The following is a 19,489-nucleotide window of genomic DNA, read 5'->3' on the forward strand; positions in this document are numbered from 1 at the left end:
GACAGTTTTCTATTACTGGTCTGAACTCCGCACTCAGCCTTCAATACATCCTTCCCCAGGGGCCTGGCCTCCTGAATACTACATGTAAGCATATGTACAATGGGATTTAGTGTGTAATGAGACCTGCAGAGCAGCATAATGCCAGCGAGAATGTAACAGCAGGAAGGCTAGTTAAAGAGAGGAAACTTGTAATCACAGCCTGACATACAAAGGAAGAAGATTGGTGGTCTCATCTCTCTTGCTAGCGAATGCCACATCAAAGCGGCAGAGAACCACTGTACAATTATCAGTCCCTGATTCCAGAGCTGGCACAGTGAACAGGCTGTTGCATATCAGGGCTGAGCTGTCCTGGCAGAGCTGTGGGGTCAGAAGCTGACACTGGTTTTAGCTAGTGTAATACACCCTCCAGCTTTATAACTGCCAACAAAAAAATAAAAAATCCAGGGCCTTGTCTTATCAATCTACTAAGAAATGTCGAGTGGGATGGGATGCATGTGGGAGGGGGGGGACATTTGGATTTAATGGAAATGAGATTAGCTGTGGATTTCTCTGTATATTATTTCCCTGATTAGAATCATGCACTGGCCTCCAGGGCAACGGACGGATCTAAGGGGCCTCTCCCATTCTTTTCATATGAATCTCAGCAGAGTCCCAGTTTAGGATGCTAGTAATCACAGACAGGTCCCGTCAGTCTTGTAACGGGACAAGAACTGCTGATGCCTTTAAGAATCTTTCAGAATTAATGGGATTTGCTCTTTGCTGCCAAATTGATATTTACAGTCTAAGCAGGAGACGGGGGAAAGAACCTCTCCCCCTCTCCAGCCGTTAATAAATCAGCACCAAGGGAAGGAATTTTCTGCCAGACAGCCGAGGCTCCTCAGGACACAAGCTGCTCATTGTGAGTCTGTTCATTTCCCTACAGCGCTTCCTCCTGAGTGCAGCAAGAGAAGCCCGTTCCCTCCTGCCACCTCTTTCCTCTTGCCTCGCTGTGATGCCTTCATTTCAGGCTGCTCTGTCCTGGCTGCTTATCTGCTGCTGGCAAAGCCTGCATATTCTGGGACTAGGTCATGCTCTGGCGCTGTCACAGATAATAGACATATTGCACCTTCCTCTGCACCTTGCTGCAATGTATTGACAGTTGCTGTATCTTTCTTCATGCCCCTCATGGGCACGAGCAGGCCCAGGCAATGCTTGCCACCGGAGAGCAATGAATATCCTGGGACTGTTGCCAAGCATCTGTTCTGCTCTACAGTCCCTGACCCTGCCATAGGGAGCTCATGGATGCATTGGGTAAGGGAGAACAATAGACTAGCCAGCCGAGGGTGCAGATTTCAAATGGCTAGCTGGGCCCTGCTTCCCCTTTCCAGCTCTGTCTGACATAATGTGCGCCTTAAACAACCCATCTCCTCCCACACAGCTCCCCTCCCTCTGTGTCCAGCACTGCCAGAGAGTTACTTACTCTGGGTTTTGGCTCTGCAGTTGGGGGCTGCCTTCCATAAGGAGCAAAATCCTCCTCTTCCTCCTCCTTCTCTTCGCTGGATGAGAAGCATTTCTCCTTGACTGCCATTGAAGAGAGAACCCCAGAGACTTCAGTGGGAGAGGCGTGCGCTCATGAAAACACATTTGAATCGTGAGGAGACTCAGGGAAGTTTCCTAACTTGCTGTTTGGATTAGGTAATGCCAAAAGCCTCCACCAAAGCCAGGGCCGCAGTATGCTCTGCACGGAGTGCACACCCAGAAGCAGGAGCAGTAAATGTCAACCAAGCATTTCAGCCTGTCCTAGGTGGGAAGAGGCAGGGGCCCCACACAGTTCCACCCATTATTCCCCCAAGGCTGTATGTAGGTGTGGAAATGTAGTCTAGTCCAAAATGAGTGCCCTACGTTGCCCCAGAGGTGTCTGCATCTCCCTGCTGGGTGAATAAAACCCTGACATTCTTTCCGTGTACCGGAATGGGGAGCTGGGTTGAAGAGTTTGTTTGGGGGTGTGTGACAGGGTCGTCTTCCCCTTAAGGGCAATAATGCCTCGTGGTCAGCCCAGGGCCGGTGCAAGAAAGTTTCGCGCCCTAGGCGAAACTTCCACCTTGCACCCCCGCAGCCCTGCAGCAGCTCCCCACCCCCCACTCCACCCTGAGGAGTCTCCCTCTGCGGCAGCCCTCCCCCCACGGCAGCTCCCCCCCACCCTGAGGCGCTCCCCCCCACGGCAGCTCCCCACCCCCTGGCCCGGGGAGCCGTGCGGTACCTCCCCACCCCAGCTCACCTCTGCTCTGCATCCTCCTCGAGCACGCTGCCCCTGCTCTAATTCTCATCCCAGGCTTGCGGCGCCAAACAGCTGATTGGCGCCACAAGCCTGGGAGGTGGGAGAAGTGAAGCAGTGACTGCGCGGTGGAATCCCCAGGCTGCTGGCGACATGCTGACCCAGGGGTACCTCTGGGCTGCCAGCTGTGGCTCAGATTCCCACTCCCTCCCAGCGCAGCGGCTGCTGAAACAGCTTTAAAAAATTGAGGGGGGGGGCACTGCTTTTTGGTGCCCCAAAATCTTGGCGCTCTAGGCAACTGCCTAGTTCGCCTAAATGGTAGCACCGGCCCTGGGTCAGCCCATCCCACCAGGTGGCGTAGCCCTTAAGGATCTGAGAAGTCCAGTAGATCTACAGAAGGCTCTAATGGGGGATACGGATAGAGAGAAAGCAGTGCTAGGATTGAGCGGTGTCTGGGAGGAAATCCCATCACTGTAGTTTTAAGAGATCAGGGTCTTGCTGAAAGGGCAGGGCAGGGCAATGCTAGTCCAGAACTCACTCAGCTCCCAGGAGGAGAGCTGGGGAGACTCCTGCCTAAGGACAGCCTGAAAAGGAGCCACCCAGAGAAGACACCCGGAAGGGTTCCAGAAACAGACTGCTCCTGGGCTTGGGGACACAGAGTCTCCTGAAGGAAGGAGCCAGAGATTTCTGGTTGGACTCAGCCTGAGACAACAAATGTCCCCGGGTGTATCTGAGAAAGCTCCTGCTTGTGCTTTTGGCTCTTGTTAATAACTGAGACCCTTGGAAAGGGGTGTGTGCTTTCATGTAATAGGTTTGTCTGGACTCATTTATAACCCAGGCGAAGGGCAGTGAGGCAGGGCTCACCAGCTGGGCCATGCTCAGCCAATCAGGGATGCACAGGAGAGACCTCCATGCCATCACAGGGGGACTGTGAGAGAGTCCCAAAGCTGGCAGGGGAGGGGCAGAGGGCTGGAGATCTGTGGGAGAGCACAGGAGGGCTATGCTGGGTTGTCGGTGGAACACACTCAGTGCTCTAAGGAAGAGTACATTCACTTTGCCAATGTGAGGCAGCCCCATAGCTGCTGAAAGCTGGTGGAATTCCTGGGAAGTCAGCAGTGCTACACGCCACGGGAGGATCTTCTTGATGTTGATGGTAAAGAGAACGTTACAGTTGCCAGACTGAGGTGTGCCTTCTTTCTGGAACCTGCAGTGGGGTTGTGGGTAAGGGTGATCATACTTTCCAGTCCTGGGTGAGGGCCTGGCGTTATGGGCAGAGGAAACAGGCTGAAAGCAGGGAACAGGCACTTTGCAGTCAGCCCTGGGGGTTGGGGAGCCTTTTCATGGCTACCTGATTCACTGTGTGCATCCACTGACATGAAATTGTTTTGTTCAAAATCACCTGAATGCGGGTCGCCTGACACCCAGGGTGAATGCCACTGTGCAAGTCAGTGCTGGATTGGCTGAGCTTGCTTAGTACCAAACTATTTTGTAGGGTAGGTAGCACGGTGCTGCTCTGCACCAACACACCTGATATGGCAGGTAAATTCTGGGCTGAGAAGGAGACAGTCTTGTGAACTGTCTCTCTGGGTGCAGGCTGGATTTTCCTCTTGCCGCCCTTTGAAGGGTCTCCCCGACTGTTGCTGTTTGAAGGGCCAACAGGAAAGTGCTTCCTGTCCCTGTGAGGAGAAACAGGACCCATTCACGATGCACCACGTAAGCTGGCTGGGTATCAGTAATCTGTTACTAACACTTTCCATCAGTTTCAGTCAATTCAGGGGCTTTGTCTTACTGCTGAGAATGTTTCAAACCCTCAGCTACTGGTATGGTAACTCATTTGCAGGGAACCGCCAGCCTTTCTGAAATGTGCAATATCAGCTCAGATCAATATTCTGTCTGCTTTGGCGCCCTGCATCTCACCCATGGAAAGCCCATAATGCACCTAGCCAGTTATGCAATGCTGTCGGTGGGAGAGAATATTCCTGCCTGACCCCAGCAGCAGCACCCAGCTGAGCCCTGAAGCAGGAATTTCTGTTACACCCATGCTCAGCACAAATATTATCACTGCGACAGCTCAGCTCTTATATCCTGGCCATTTGGGGGTGCCTCCCACTTGACTCAATAAACTGCCTTCTGCCTGTTGGCCAAACTTGGCTTAGCCTCTGTCTCTTCTGATTTCCCAGCTTCAACTTCCTTTATGCTACCAGCTGCTGCTGCATGATTCTCCCTGCCCCCGACTCCTAATGCAGCGACTAGATCAGGGGCTAAAGGCCTAGCTGAGCCAGAAAAACCTCTAGAGGATCAGATGTTGCACCCCTTGGCCCTGATTTTCAGCTCTTCTGCCCCTCCACTTGCGGCAGGAAGGGGAGAGCTTGGCAAACGCAGCTTGAAGGCATCGTTTGGTCTTTCCATGTTCTGGGGCCAGGTGGTGGCCTCCCCACCCCTGGGAGTAAGTTAGAGAAGCTCCAGCATATGGTCTGCCTCCCATGGCCTTGAGTGGGTGTTGGGAAGAAGAGACTAGCCTGAGCACAGCGCATTCCAGCCAGCCCGTCTCCACTCCCAGCCTTCCATTCCCCAGCCTGGCCTATCTCCAACCTGCCCTCTCCACTGGGGCCTCCACACCAGCAGTGAGGTCCCTGCCGGGATGGGGTAAAGGAGCCTTTGTGTGACTGAGCATCGGGCCCCTTGTGCCAGGCCTGGGAGAGGAGCTTTGCTGAGTGTTTCGCTCCAGCCAGGGTTTTTACTTTGCCTTCTGCAGTACAGCTGGTGGCCTGCCTATACTCCCTCTGCGTGGCGCTGCAGGGACCCAGGGCTGATCCTTCTGGGGCAGAGGTTCTTCTGCTTCCTCCCCTTCTCCAGCGAGTGGGAACTTGTCCACCGAAAGGTCCGTGTTATCCGTGTAGGCCTCTGCGGCCGCTGTGAGTCTGTGAGGGGCTGTGTACCTGGAGAGAGTCTTGAACAGGGCAAAGCAATGAGGGGAGGAAAGGAAAGAGAGAGGATTATTCTCCAGGCCCCTCTACCGGCTGGATTTATTCCTGCTCGGTGCTTGTCATGGCCCTTCCCACAGCCTGTTACTGAAACTCTGACCCCAATGGGAGCAATAAACTGACCACCACCCAGCAGACTCTGGGGATGGAAGAAAATGCTGCATCTGAGGTCAGGCTTGGCTCTGTAGGGAGGCAAAGGACAACTGCTGACTGTGGAATGACCAGTGCAGCCTTGGGGCGGTGTGGTGACCGACAGGGAAGTGGCTGCTGTTTTGCTGTGAAGCCTTAGAACACTGCGAACACCTGCAGATTTCAGGGTCTGTCTTTCGCCCTTGTGGAATCAGAGGGATGTTGTATAACCCAGACATAGCTCCCAGGAGAGGCTCAGTGCCGGGGAACAGGAACAAGGCCACAAGGCGACATCAGTGCAAAAAGGCTGTTGTCAAACTCAGGGCTGCAATTAGCTCTGCTTCCAGCATCGATCTCAGCTCAGATCCCTGAGCTTCCTGTATTTGGACACAAGGGGGCAGCTTTGTTGAGAAGATGATTGCACTGGCAGCTGCTGGGCAGTGTACCTGGAGCAGCACAGGTGTAGCAGGAAAGTCTTCACCAGAGAGATGAAAGCTGGGAAGCTGAAAATCAAAACCTTTTGCTCATGGGAAGGATACCCTGCTTGTGTGCTTCCCCTCCCTGCAGCCAAGGGGAAGCAAAGCAGAGACACGCCAGCATGCTGGTGAGCGACAGCTTTACTTCCTGGCAGCTGTCACGCAGCAGGGGCCTGTGTCCACTGCCCCCAGTGGCAGCTGTGACAGATAGAGCTGAGTGCATGTCTCCTGAAAACTCACTGTAACGGGCCAGAGAATCCCACTGAGGAGGCTGCTCCCTGTACTCACAATCTTCATCCTCCTCCTCCATAATGCTTTGCTATCTAGCTCCATTTATTGGACACTTGGTCATGGCTCCAGGCATCTCAACCACACAACCATGTCCACTTGCACAGTCCCATGGGGAAAAATTGCAGCCAAGCTCCCCACTCCTTGCCTCCTTCTCCCTCCCTCCCCCCAGCATGCTGCGTCCCTGCTCCTCCAGCACTTCCCGCTGCCTAACAGCTGTTTGGTGGTGCTTAGCGCTTTCCAGGAGGGAGGGGGAAGGAGCAGAGACGTGGCGCGCTCAGGGGGGCACCTGGGGGAAGGAGGTGGACTGGGGGCGAGGCAGGCTGAGGGCGGTGCAGGGGTGGGAAGAGGTGGGGGGTGGTTGAGCACCCACCCGGCAGAGGGGAAGTTGGCACTGTAGAAGTGAGTGGCAGGCGGGGGGTGGAGATGCGAATGGCGGGCGGGTGAGCGAGCAAGCGGGGTGGCAAGCGATGGGTTGGGGACTAAGGAGGGATGCAGTAAGCCAGCAGCAGCCAGGGGATGAGGAGGGGCCTGGTGGGGGGCAGGACCTGGGGCAGAGGAGAGCGGAGTCTGGGAGGAGTGGGGGTGGACTGTGGGTGGGGCTGATGGCACCCCAGTGTGTTCCGATATTTTAGTGTGGTGATCTGGTCACCCTAGGCACAGAGTCAGCTCCATGGCAGGCAAACAAAACTCTGGCTGAAACCGACACGCTGTGCTCCAGCCCTGAGAGCTCCACCAGTCACCAGCTGGTCCCAGCATCTGCCTTTTACACTCTCTGTTTTGCTGTATGTCCCAGTTGTACAGACACCTTGGACTGAAATGCGCCACCAGTCAGCACTGTGCAGGGGGCCTCCTGATTCACTGGGTGCACTATATTGAGTTGCTGAGCGGGCTCCAATATCCCAGCAGCACCCTCCACCATGGGACCCACCCCTAATCCCAGCCCAGTGCAGAGGACAGGCCCTGGGTGGGAGTGGAGAGTGAGCCTACCCTGCAGAGGCAGAGGCTCCCCGCTCTGGGCATTAGGAGCTGGTGCACGGGGGTCACAGATCATCAGTTGAGCTCGGCTGGGCCACCCCTCCATCATGCCCCCACACACCAGGTCACGATGCCCGGAGTGGGAGCCAGCCCCGCGGGACAGGAACCACCGCTGTGGGATGAGTGTGATCCAGCTGCGCCTCCAGCGAGGACCTGCCTTCCGCACTGGCAGCAACAAGGGTCACTGTGGCAGGGCTAGCCACAGAAAGGGCTGCCCCAGGTACACCAAAGTAAAGAGCATCCCCCCTAAAAGGGGGATTTGCCTCCTTCTGCTAGGAGAAGTCCCAGGAGCTTCCCCCAAGTCTCTCCCTGTTCTGGGGCAAAAGGAGCCAGAGGTGGTGCTAGCCCATTGGGGGCCCTAAGCAGGAATAATTGGGGGCAGCCCCACTAACAACACATACTAAACAAGTGAAAAGGGGCCCCCCTTGAGCTGCTTGGGGCCCCAGACAATTGCTTAGTCTGCTTATGCCTAGCACTAGTTCTGAAAGGAGACCGTTATAAACCCAGTCCCATTTCCCAGCAGGCTTTGTCAAGAACCCAGACTATGATCCTGGCTGCCGTGGGGACTACACTTCCCAGCAAGCCCTGAACTAGCTTTGCCCCTCACGGGGGGAAGGAGAGGGGAGATCCCACCCCCCCAGGCTGGCCATGGGGGAACACAGGTCCTGAAAGCAGTCAGGAGCCTGGGTTTTAACCTATGGCCCAGGCTGCCTGTGAAGAATCACTCCTTACATATTAACCCAACCCTGACATATCAATCAGGTCATTAGCAGGGTCACAGATATGTGTGTGTGGCAGAGATCATCCTGCAGGCATGCTCTCTAGTAGACCCACACTGTCTGGGAACGTTCCCATGATGTGAGCCCACCTTGGGGCCATCAGTTACACCTGACACAGAGAGGTATACAGAGTAATACAGGATCCCTCCCACGCCGGCATCCCCCCAGGTGCAACTCACCTGGCCCTTTGTATTGCTGAGGACTGTGGTGCATTCTGGGCCCGTTCTGAAATACTGCTGGGTCCTCAGTGTCACGTCTGCAGGTTTTTTATGAGTGCAAGCAGCTCCTGCAGCCCAGACCTAAAAACCAGGGCAGACTATTACTGCTGATTATTTGTTTTAGTGAAGCACCTAGGAGTGCTAGTCGTGGACCAGGGCCCCATTGTGTGCAGCGCTGTATAAACACAGAACAAAAAGACAGCCCCTGCCCCAAAGAGTTTACAGTCGGCTGAACATGTCCTGCTCCCGGGAAAGGGAATTGTGTCTGTGCAGCTCCCAGAGCTCATGCCATATCGCTTATGCCAGCACATTCCTTTCCATTAAAGTAGCACCTGGCATTTCAATATCCCCTATCATTGGAGGGCTTTCAAATACCTTCCTGACATTAGCCAGCAGGGTAGCTTGCCTCAGCATACGCATGGGGGCAAGATTGGGCCCCCCAGGAGCACAACACCCCTGTGTGGTAGGTATGGTTGTTTCCATTTCACAGATGGGGAAAGAGAGCCCCCAAGAAATGACTCACCAAGGTCACTGTGACGTTGCAGTCTATAGGATTTTATAAAAATTTGATGAGTGAATATAATGTAACTGGAATATGCTTCATGCAAAAGGTCTCTTGTAAGGTATCATTACAAAGCTTATTGTCTGGTGGTCATCCTATTTGTATAAATGTATCACTCTTGTATCTGAAACTAGAAATATGAAATATAACTCTGAGGGCCTATTGTAATTATGCAAAGCGTGGGCCATTAATAGTGGTTTGGAATCTTAATGGCTCCCATAACCAGGACAATTGACTGGATGGCTGTTTTCAGACAAGCCTTCCTGTGAGTTGGGCTGGGAGGCATGAAGCCTTGGGGGTTTTACAGTGACATGGGATCATGTTACATGAACTGGAATCCATCTTTAACCTGGTGCTTTTCCAGTGCGGGGGGGTGGAAACCCAGAGGGACAAAGAATTCCCACCTTACGCAAAAGATATATAAATGGATGGAACAGAACAGAGGAGAGGAGCCATCACGAAGAATCCCCTAGCTACCACCCGAGCTGGAACAAGAGCTGTACCAGGGGAAAGAATTGTGCCCAGGCCTGGAAGGTGTCCAGTCTGAGGAAAAAACTTACTGAAGCATCTCTGAGGGTGAGATTATCTGTATTCAGTTTGATTAGACATAGATTTGCGCATTTTATTTTATTTTGCTTGGTGACTTACTTTGTTCTATCTGTTACCACTTGGAACCACTTAAATCCTACTGTCTGTATGTAATAAAATCACTTTTTACTTATTAATTAACCTAGAGTATGTATTAATACCTGGGGAAGCAAACAACTGTGCATGTCTCTCTATCAGTGTTATAGAGGGTGAACAATTTATTAGTTTACCTTGTATATGCTTTATACAGGATAAAATGGATTTAGTTGGGTTTAGACCCCATTGGGAGTTGGGCATCTGAGTGTTACAGACAGGAACACTTCTGTTAGCTGCTTTCAGGTAACCCTGCAGCTCTGGGGCAAGTAATTCAGACCCTGAGTCTGTGTTGGAGCAGACAGGAGTGTCTGGCTCAGCAAGACAGGGTGCTGGGGTCCCGAGCTGGCAGGGAAGGCAGGGGTAGAAGTAGTCTTGCCACATCAGGTGGCAGCTCCCAAGAGGGTTTCTGTGATCCAACCCATCACAGTCACACAGTGTGCGGCAGTGGAGCTGGGAATGTAGTCCAAGGCTCCTGCTTTAGCCAGTAGGCTGCCTGCTTTACTCCTTGTGATGGTAGCCAATGTTCCATGCTCTGTAGCTCAGGCTGGTGATATCTTTCCATCTGCCTCATAATTTGGCCAGGAGGCTTCCGAAGCTGCTGTGCCCTCACTGATGAGGGGACAGGGTCTGCTGCACTGGGGCCAAGAGTGGTTAAACCGGTAAAGGCCTCTGCAAGACACACCGTGTCAAGTGTTGTTTTAAAAGTGGGGAGGGCTGGGCTGGGCAAAACCCTGTTGGGGGAGTGAGCTTCACAGCCCTGGAGCCCCCACAGCTCGGGCTCTGCCACCTCCCACACCCACCTCAGGAGTGCTGGAGGGGGATGCTGCATAGCCTGGCAACTGACTCTTGTATAAAACTCTGTGTGTTGTTTGTGGTTCTTCCCTCACCAGTTTCCCCTTCCCACTGAGTCAGGCATCACTGAGACTGCACCAGGGACATTGTGATTTGAAGAACTCAGCTGGAGGAGGTTCCTTCCGTCCTTTGCTGAACCCTAATGAGTGAGGCAGCCTTTGTCCTGCCCTCACCCTCTTGTTTGTCCGGCAGCAGCATGCAGGGCCCTTTCTCTCCTTCCCTCCTTTGCTTGGGGCAGGAAGGGAGGTGTGTGGGGTGGGGTGGGGTGTGTGGGGTGGCTTTAAGCTCCCTTTGCTTTTCTCATTCTCGGGGGCCTACTTGCCCTTGGTATAAGTTAGAGCAGCTGCAGGGCTGCTCTGATTTACACTCTGCCTTTCATGTCCTCTCTAGGCGATGCAAGAATAGCCATAGCTCAATGCACTCTAGAAACATTCCCTGACAGTGACCAGATGTCCTGATTTTATGGGGACAATCCCGATATTTGGGCCTTTTTCTTATATAGGTGCCTATTACCCTCCACCCCCATCCTGAATTTTCACACTTGCTATCTGGTCCCCCTACATCCCCTCCCCACCACAGCCCCCTCTTTCAACAACCTTGACACATCTTGACTTTCCCTTTATGCTGAGGGCTGGGACCAGAGCTGGCCAAGAGCTATGTGATGGGGTGTTCTCCCCACACACCCCTGAAGGGGTTAAGGGGTCTCAGAAGGGGCTAATTAACCCATCAGGCTGAATGTGGGAGAAGACATAGGCTTGACTGACAAGCCTGCAGTGGAGACGGAGCCCATTTGGCCAGGAGTAGATGGGGCTTGTATAAAGCCAGGAAGTGACAGCAGTAGGGGCTGCGTCTCTCTCTGGGCCAAGTGAGCAGAGCCCTGGGGGGAAGGTTTACTCACAGGGATGGTGGAGCTCGAGAAGCCTGTGGAGGACAGAGTAGGAAGAGGCCCAGGGAAATGGCAGCAAGGGTTGAGATGGTGCAGACCTGGGCTGCTGGTTGTAGGCCCCTGGACTAGGAAGCAGAGCAGTGGGTGGGCTGGGTTTCCCTACAAGCCATTGGGACAGTGGCACTGCCTAGAAAGGTACTTAGGCTGCTGGTCTGTTGAGACTCTGTTACCCTGCCAGGGGAAAACTCTATAGGAGCTGGCTGGAGACCAAGCCACGAAGGAGAGGCACTGCGACTCCTGGCGAGCAAGAGAGGCAGCAGCTTGAGTGAGCAAAGGAAGGGTGTGTCTGACCAGGCAGAGAAGATGCTGCAGCGGTGAGTACCCTGTTACTAGCCATTATGCCACCTCTACGCCAGCCCTGCACAGCCCTTTAAGGGCACATTATGCCACCAGAGGTGTCAGCAAGGGCTGTAGTGTAATGGAGAATGGGGCCCAGAGTCTCTGGTTTTCTTAGTCACTCAGTTCTCGCGTTTCCAGGCACTGAGCAGGCAGTGCATCATGCCACAAATGGGCCTGCTGCTTACCGTGACATGATGCAGTGCGGGCAGCATGGTGTCTGGGGGGAAGCGGTAGATGGACACAGGGTACCCTCCAATCCACTGCTGGATGATGAAGCCACTCAGGTCCACGTCTTGATCCAATGAGGTGTTGAGGATTCGAACGAATTTGCCCTTACAATTCACGGTGATGATCTTTAGGAATCCTGTGTCCCTAGGAGTCCTGGGGGTGCGGAGACAAATGGAAGGAAAAATGCACCAAAGGAAGAAAGAGGATAGGAGCTTCTCTTCCTCACCTACTGCTAGCAGACAAGGAGAGACTGAGAGAGAGAGACCTATCAGTGTCTCAGCTTAAACTTCTTCTGAAGTAGATAGGAGGAAATTCAATGAGGATAAATGCAAAGTACTCCACTTAGGAAGGAACAATCAACTGAGCACATACAAAATGGGAAATGACTGCCTAGGAAGGAGTACTGCAGAAAAGGATCTGGGGATTCTAGTGGATCACAGACTAATAGGAGACAACAGGATAACGCTGTTGAAAAAAACCCCAAACATCATTCTGGGATGTATTAGCAGGAGTGTTGTAAGCAAGACATGAGAAGTCATTCTTCTGCTCCACTCCGCGCTGATTAGGCCTCAACTGGAGTATTGTGTCGAGTTCTGAGTGCCACATTTCAGAAAAGATATGGACAAATGGGAGAAAGTCCAGAGGAGAGCAACAAAAATTATTAACTGTCTAGAAAACGTGACCTATGAGGGAAAATTGAAAAAATTGAGTTTGTTTAGCCTGGAGAAGAGAAGACTGAGAGGGGACATGATAAGTGTTCAAGTACATAAAGGCTGTTACAAAGAGGAGGAAGAAAAATTGTTCTCATTAACCTCTATGCATAGGACAAGAAGGGAAGTTTAGTTTGGACATTAGGAAAAACTTCCTAATTGTCAGGATGGTTAAGCACCGGAATAAATTGCCTAGGGAGGTTGTGGAATCTCCATCCTTGGAGATTTTTAAAAGCAGGTTAGACAAACACTTTGTCAGGGACGGTCTAGTTCAATGGTTCTGAAACTTTTGTACTGGTGACCCCTTTCACACAGCAAGCCTCTGTGTGTGACACCCCCACCCCCTTTTAAATTAAAAACTCTTCTTTACATATTTAACACCATTACAAATGCTGGAGACAAAGTGGGGTTTGGGGTAGAGGCTGACAGCTCAAGATCCCCCGTGTAATAATCCTGTGACCCCCTGAGGGGTCCCGACCCACAGTTTGAGAACCCCTGGTCTAGTTATTATGTAGTCCTGCCTTCAGTGCAGGGGACTGGACTAGATGAACTCTCAAGGTCTCTTCCAGTCCTACACTTCTATAATTCTTTCTGCTTCCTAGTTACATGACAGCAGCTGCCTGTATCTCTGTCTGATGTTCTCAGAGGTGCCAGGTCATGGCACTCACCTTTCATGTTCTTTGCCTTTGCTCAGATCTGAGGGCATCACAGATGTCTTGCAAACCCCTATCCCACCAAAACTGGCATGAGTGAGATGGCACAGATCCTGGGACTGGTCCGTCTTCAGATCCAGGGCTTTTAAAAGAAAGACACAAACTCAAAATGGTGGTATGGCTACTGAATATTAACATGTGCTAATGTAACCCTCTGAAAGAGGAAACCGTGGTGGAGGTCAGTCTACCCAGTTCTACTCAGAGGTAGGATTGGTTTCAAATAACATCCAATTTACTATGTATATTTGCTTTTTATTTTGGGTTCACAGATTGTAAGGCTAGAAGGGACCATTACGATCCATTAGTTTGATCCATTGCGTAACACAGGCCATAGGATTCTACTCCGTGATTCTCATGGTAACTTGTGGTGGAACTAGTGTGCATCTTCAGAAAGATGTTCAAGCCTGATCTGAAGACTCCAGGTGATGGCGAATCGACCATGTCTCCTGGTCAGGTGTCCCAATGGCTAATCCCCCTCCCAGTTAAACGTGCATCTTGTTCCCACCCCCAGCCAGGCTGCAGGTTCAAACACTGCTCGAGGCGCTGACCTTGTGATGTCTGATGCTGTGCTGTTACAGGGGCTGTCCTCGGGAAGAGTCACTACACAAAATATCTGGCTGGATGTGTTAGAAGCCAGTGCCCTGACGGTGCTTTGCCAATGGAGAAGGCCTAATGCTGATGTCCTGGCCAGCATTCCCTCTCCTAGAAGAGACTTCTACTCAGTGCCTGTGCAGGGGATGTGACACCCATATCCCTTGTGGCCATTCCGATAGCTGTTTAAGATCCCAGAGGCTCTTGCGGAAGAGTAAGGAACACCGCCGTGTGTTCTGACGAACTTCCCTGCACACTTTGTCCTCCTGCTACTAATGAAAACCTCAGCACAAGTTTACTGTGCTTCAGTGGTTCCAACCTGGGGCCTTTAATGGGTTACAGTATTCAAAGCGGTGAGTGAGCTATTGCTCAGGGCCCCATGGGTGCCAGGTCTTCCTGTGCAGTCCCTCTAATCTCTAACTGGCCAGAGTGCCCTAGGCTCCACCGCAAGCAGCAATCCTGCATTGGCAGGGCCCAGTGCCAGCTAATCAATTCTGTTTTCGGGTATGTCTATGCTTGGAGCTGGGGATGTGATTCCCAGCTGGAGAAGATGTTGTTGCACTAGCTATCAGCGAGCTAACAGGCTAAAAATAGCATAGCAGTGGTGATGTGAGTGGTGGGAGAGGGCTCCCTGCTCTGAATACATACCCAGTATCTCTGGGCATGCGCTCAGGGTGGCTAGCCCCTCCTGCTGCTTGTGCTTCTGTGGTGATGAAAGCTAGCACGGGTTTGTCTCCTCTACTGGGAATCATGCCCTCAGCTCCAGGTGTAGACATACACTTAGTGTCAAGTGTTTGGTGATGCCTGGTGTGTGACAAGTGCTGTAGAAAACAGAGTGTAATAGGTGCCTGGGATGGTCAGTTCTCTCTTGTAACAGTACAATGCAGCTGGGTGGGGTTTTTTGAACTAAGCTTAGTTCGTTGGGAGGTTAGTTAAAGCTGCCATCAAGTTACAGCTGCTGTAGATCCCAGGAGGTGGCTGCAGGAGCTATTTATATCATGCAAGAAAAGATCATCTTGTGATTAAGGCACTGAACTGGGACTCAGGAGACATCATTAATTCTGAAGTCTGCCACAGACTTCCTGTGTGGTATTGGGGAAGTCATTTAATCTCTCTATATAATGGGCATAATAAAGCTCCCTTTGTCTATTTAGTCTATAAACTCTTTGGAACAGGGGCTGTCTCTTACTATGTGCGTGCTCGGCACTTAACACAATGGGGCCTTGATCTTGGATAGGGCATCCAGACAGTAGCATAATAATACTTCAGTAAACTCCCCAGTGTGGTTAAAATATACTGAGGGTATGGCTACACTTGCAGCTGTACAGCACTGCTGCGGGAGCGCTCCCGCGGCAGCGCTTTGAAGTGCGAGTGTGGTCGCGGTGCCAGCGCTGGGAGAGAGCTCTCCCAGCGCTGCAGGCACTCCACCTTCCTGTGGGCATTAGCTTACGCTCCCAGCGCTGGGGCACTGTTTACACTGGCGCTTTACAGCACTGTAACTTGCTGTGCTCAGGGGGGGTGTTTTTTCATACCCCTGACCGAGAAAGTTGCAGAGCTGTAAAACGCCAGTGTAGCCAAGGCCTTAGTTCTTGTAGTTTGCCAGCTGGACCCTGACTTCAGTAATGCCAGCGTGACTGTACTGAAATTGGTAGAATAACTGAAAACATTTTTTAACTGTCAGGGGACCACAGTATTGTAACTGGATCCCCCAGGACAGTAGTTATCACATTGTAAAGGAGACATTTAGCATCAACTGTAACTAATTCTCACCCTCTTGGAGGGATTAATCTAGATTACATGAGCCCAGGCCACGTGTCTGCAAGTGATTCCCCTAATGCTAGATTGTATAAAGTGGCAGAATTTAAACTTACAACCAGAGTGTTTGGGCTGGATGTCCTCCCAGGATGGTGGGAGACTGTGGGCCAATACCACAACTTCAGAACTGCTTGGTGCAGAACCAAGATCTGATTTTGGAGAAGAGATCACCTCCCACCAAGAACTTTCTGAGTGTAGTTTCCTCTCCTTTTTCGCAGGTAAACTAGCTAGCTCTTGAGTTCAAGTCAAGTTGCTAAAATCATTTTTCCATCTGTAAGAAGATAAAACATTCAAGGTCTGGATTGATGTACTGTTATTTATAAAGTTTGGCAATCTCTACCCCAGAAATAGAATGAATTAACTAATGAACTATGGGGGAAGGGAAAGTAATCCTTACTAAGTTTGATAAGTAGGAAAAATATCTCGTGTATGTTCTGGCCAGACCCTGGGGGTAGCATATGGTCTATCAGTAGTATATTTAAAGATGAGTTGAATTGCAGACTAAAAGCAAACAACTTCAAAATGTTTTACTGGATGCTTCAGATAGCTCAGAAATGAGAGGCATTCAATACAGAATAAACTTTATATGCGGCTTTCTACAAAGTCCACTTCCTGCCTCATAATGCCCCAACATGCAGTGTGCTGGTAACATGCCCACTCCTTACATCTTATTGTTGTTTTGTAAAATAAGGGGTTTTCTTAGAAAAATTGCAAAATACAATATACAGGTGCTCCCCTGGTTACATAAACCCAACTTACGGAAATCCGGACTTACGGAAAAAAGTTCTGTGAGTTCCGTAAGCTTTTTTTTTTTTTTTTTTTTTGCATAATTGTCGGAGATACGTTCCTGACTTACGCAAAATTCCACTTACGCAAGGCGTTCCGGAACACCAGACTAGTTTTCACACAGCTTGAGTTCCAGCTTCCTTTTCATTGTTTACCAAGGACCACATCCTGTCTGGAACTCTGTCCAGCAAACAGACATCTAGTGGCTGAATAATATAATGTAGATAAACCGACATTGCAGCGGCTGTCATCTCCAGTGAGTTCTGTGCTTTACGTGATAGCATTAGCGCAATGCATGCTGGGGCTGGAGCGGGGTAGCCTTCACACAGAAGAACTTGAAAAACGGGACGTTTTAAGCCCATTTTGTGGTCAGTGCCCCTCATAGACAGTACATAACACTGATGTATCTGGGCTTAAAAATATTGTTTGTAGCAACCCTTTAAATAATGAGTCAAACATCAGTACCTAATCAAATGTATTGCAAAAGCACTTTTTAGTGTGTTAGACAGCTAATAACCAGACAGCTATAGAAAAAGGCAGGTCTATGTGTGCTGACAGGAAAACCCAATGGCTTGCACCAGTGCTTGCTGGATTACTCATATAATGCCATTTTTCCTCTTCTCTTGTTTAGTTTCTCCATAGTATGAATCACTACAAAATACACACACACACACACACACACACACACACACACACACACACACACACACACACATGCGCGCCACAGTGCTGTGTTGCCTTGACCAGCTTTCTCAAGGGAAACTGAGTTTATGAGCAATGCCTGGAGGTTGGCTGATGCTTGGGGGAAACTTGCCAGTAAGGAGAGGGACACACCCCCATACATCCACAATGGAAAACAATGAAGCAACAGACCATAGTAGCTATTGTGGCTATTCATTCTGAGAGGCACATCCAGGGGCAGAGTGAGTGTTTCCCTAGATACATGGGACCCCTGGTTAAAGAGGATTGATTACAAGGCGGTAGTTCAGTGTGATGGGGTGGTATGCTCCTTAAGAGTAGTGGGGCCTAATGGTCAGCCCACCCCATCACATGGCAAGCCTTTAAGAGTTTGAAATGTCTGACTGTATATACAAGGACTTGGGAAAGCGGAAGTGGTTCTAGGAGTAAGAAGTGTTTCGGGAGGAAATGCCATTACTGTTTCTTTAAGGGCCAGGAGCCTTACAGAGAAGATGGGGCAAAGCTCCCCTCTCTCCCAGCTGACTGGGGATGAGTTAGGAGAAGAGGAGCAGTGTACATGCTGCCTCTTCCCTGGTAGCAGGGCAGACACCAGGATACAGCAATAGCATAAGGCTGGCTGAGAAGCCGGAAGGCTCCTTGAGGAAAAGGGGCCAGCTGAGGGGGAAACTGGCTAATCCACAACTCCACTTCAGAGGGGAGAACTGGGGACTCCTGCTTAAGGAAGGGCTGAAAAGGACTAACGCAGAGACAGAACCAGGGAGAGTCCCAGAAACAGACTGCTCGCAGGTGTGGGGAAGCAGAGTCTCCTGAAGGAAGGAGCCAGAGATTGCTGGTAGGGCTGGCCCTAGACCAAATGCTGCTCCAGTGGTGGAGGGTTTTCGCCACCTCACCTCCATTTCGGTGCTACCCACACCACACATACACTTTCACAATTACACAATAAAACAAAGTTCACAATATCACAGCTAGGCTCTCACTTCATTTCACTTAGTTCTTAGTCTCATTGACTGACTGGTGACGTTCCTCCCCTTATATACCCGCCAGGGCATGGCCCACAACATTCTAGGTGGTTTGAGGAAAATGTAGTTCTCAGAAAGTCTTTAAGGTTCCATGAGATTCTACAAAGGTCCAGAATATTCTAGGAGGTTAGTGAAAAATGAACTCACTATGGAATACCTGAAACATTTTACTTCAAACATTCTATTTTCCATTTTGGCATTAACAACAAAAACAGCACCCAAGCCTGGTGTACCCCAAACCTGGCACCCCAGGTGGTTGCCTGGGTTGCCTGCCCCTAAATCTGGTCCTTGATTGCTGGTTGGACTGAGCCTGACACAACAAATGTCCCTGAGTGTATTGGGGTAAGCGCCTATTTATAGCTATGTCAGTCAGTACATGAAACTTTGGATAGGGGGTGTGCTCGTTGATTACCAAGGTCTAGCCTTGTTTATAACTTAGGTGAAGAGAAGTGAGCCAGGGCTCATTGGTGGCACCATGCCTGGCTGAAAGGGGCAGACTGGGGTGACCTCCATACCATCACACTTGGATAAGGGCATGAGAAGGGGGAGTAAGTGGGTTAGGGTTCCCCAGTGAGGGTGGCGGGTGTGAATCTTGCACTCCCTGTAGCAATCCTGTTTCTTCTGTATGTAGCTCACAGTAACAGTGACAGACTAAACACAGTCCTGCTGTAAATCCATTCGGTCTGTTTCTCTCTCATGCACACCAGTGTAAATCAGGAGTGACTCCAACAATCCCAGTGGAGTTTCACTGGGGTAGAACTGGTTTAAGTGTGAATTTGCCACGTAGCCTTCACTGGGGTGCCCCCGACCCTAATTATGAAGCCACTAGCAGTGCTGCAAACATCAGTATTGTGGGGATTATCTAATAGCCCTGTGGTAATGGAGAGCAGGCAGGGAACAGTCACTGGCTTTGCCGTACCTGGCCTCTGACTCTGCAGAGGATGTGCCGTAGAGGTTGAATTCTGCTTGAACTACTTCTGATAGCTCGGTTCTTCCGTTGTCCTTTTCCATCTCAAGTGTTGTTGGATCTCTGTCCTAAAAAACCAGAAGAAGATGGTGAATCTGCCAATCGCTGTCCAGAACTGCAGTCTGTGTGCCAGGTGGATCTCTGCCAACTGCTAGCCCCTTTGGTGTCCTCTAGATACAAATGCCACAGCCAAGAATAGTGGCAGAATGTCTGTCATGTCTGCAGGGTTCCAAGGCTGCATGGTTCCCTACAAGTTTTTGGACACCCCAAAGATCTTGCTCTGCCACGTTCATTGAAAGGGTTGGACAAGGGCCTCACTACCAATGCCAGTCCCAGAAGTGTTTCTCTTCCCCTCCTTGCCCCTCACCAGCTGTTTAATACAATCACACACCGAAGGCACATCAGGCAGTGA

General features: G+C 50.9%; 1 protein-coding gene across 1 annotated transcript in view; it reads right to left on the reverse strand.

The window, feature by feature from the left end:
• The window catches only part of LMNTD2 (lamin tail domain containing 2), a 45,858-nt gene that overhangs the window by 1,155 nt on the left and 25,214 nt on the right, over positions 1–19,489 (reverse strand). Inside the window, 8 exon segments of the mRNA XM_050955968.1 lie at positions 1,460–1,587; positions 3,782–3,930; positions 4,996–5,204; positions 8,128–8,247; positions 11,735–11,930; positions 13,156–13,282; positions 15,663–15,877; positions 19,030–19,145. Of these exon segments, the coding sequence (XP_050811925.1) occupies positions 1,460–1,587; positions 3,782–3,930; positions 4,996–5,204; positions 8,128–8,247; positions 11,735–11,930; positions 13,156–13,282; positions 15,663–15,877; positions 19,030–19,145 (1,260 nt within the window).

Source organism: Gopherus flavomarginatus, chromosome 5 (genome assembly GCF_025201925.1).
Source record: "Gopherus flavomarginatus isolate rGopFla2 chromosome 5, rGopFla2.mat.asm, whole genome shotgun sequence".
Lineage (NCBI taxonomy): Eukaryota > Metazoa > Chordata > Testudines > Testudinidae > Gopherus > Gopherus flavomarginatus.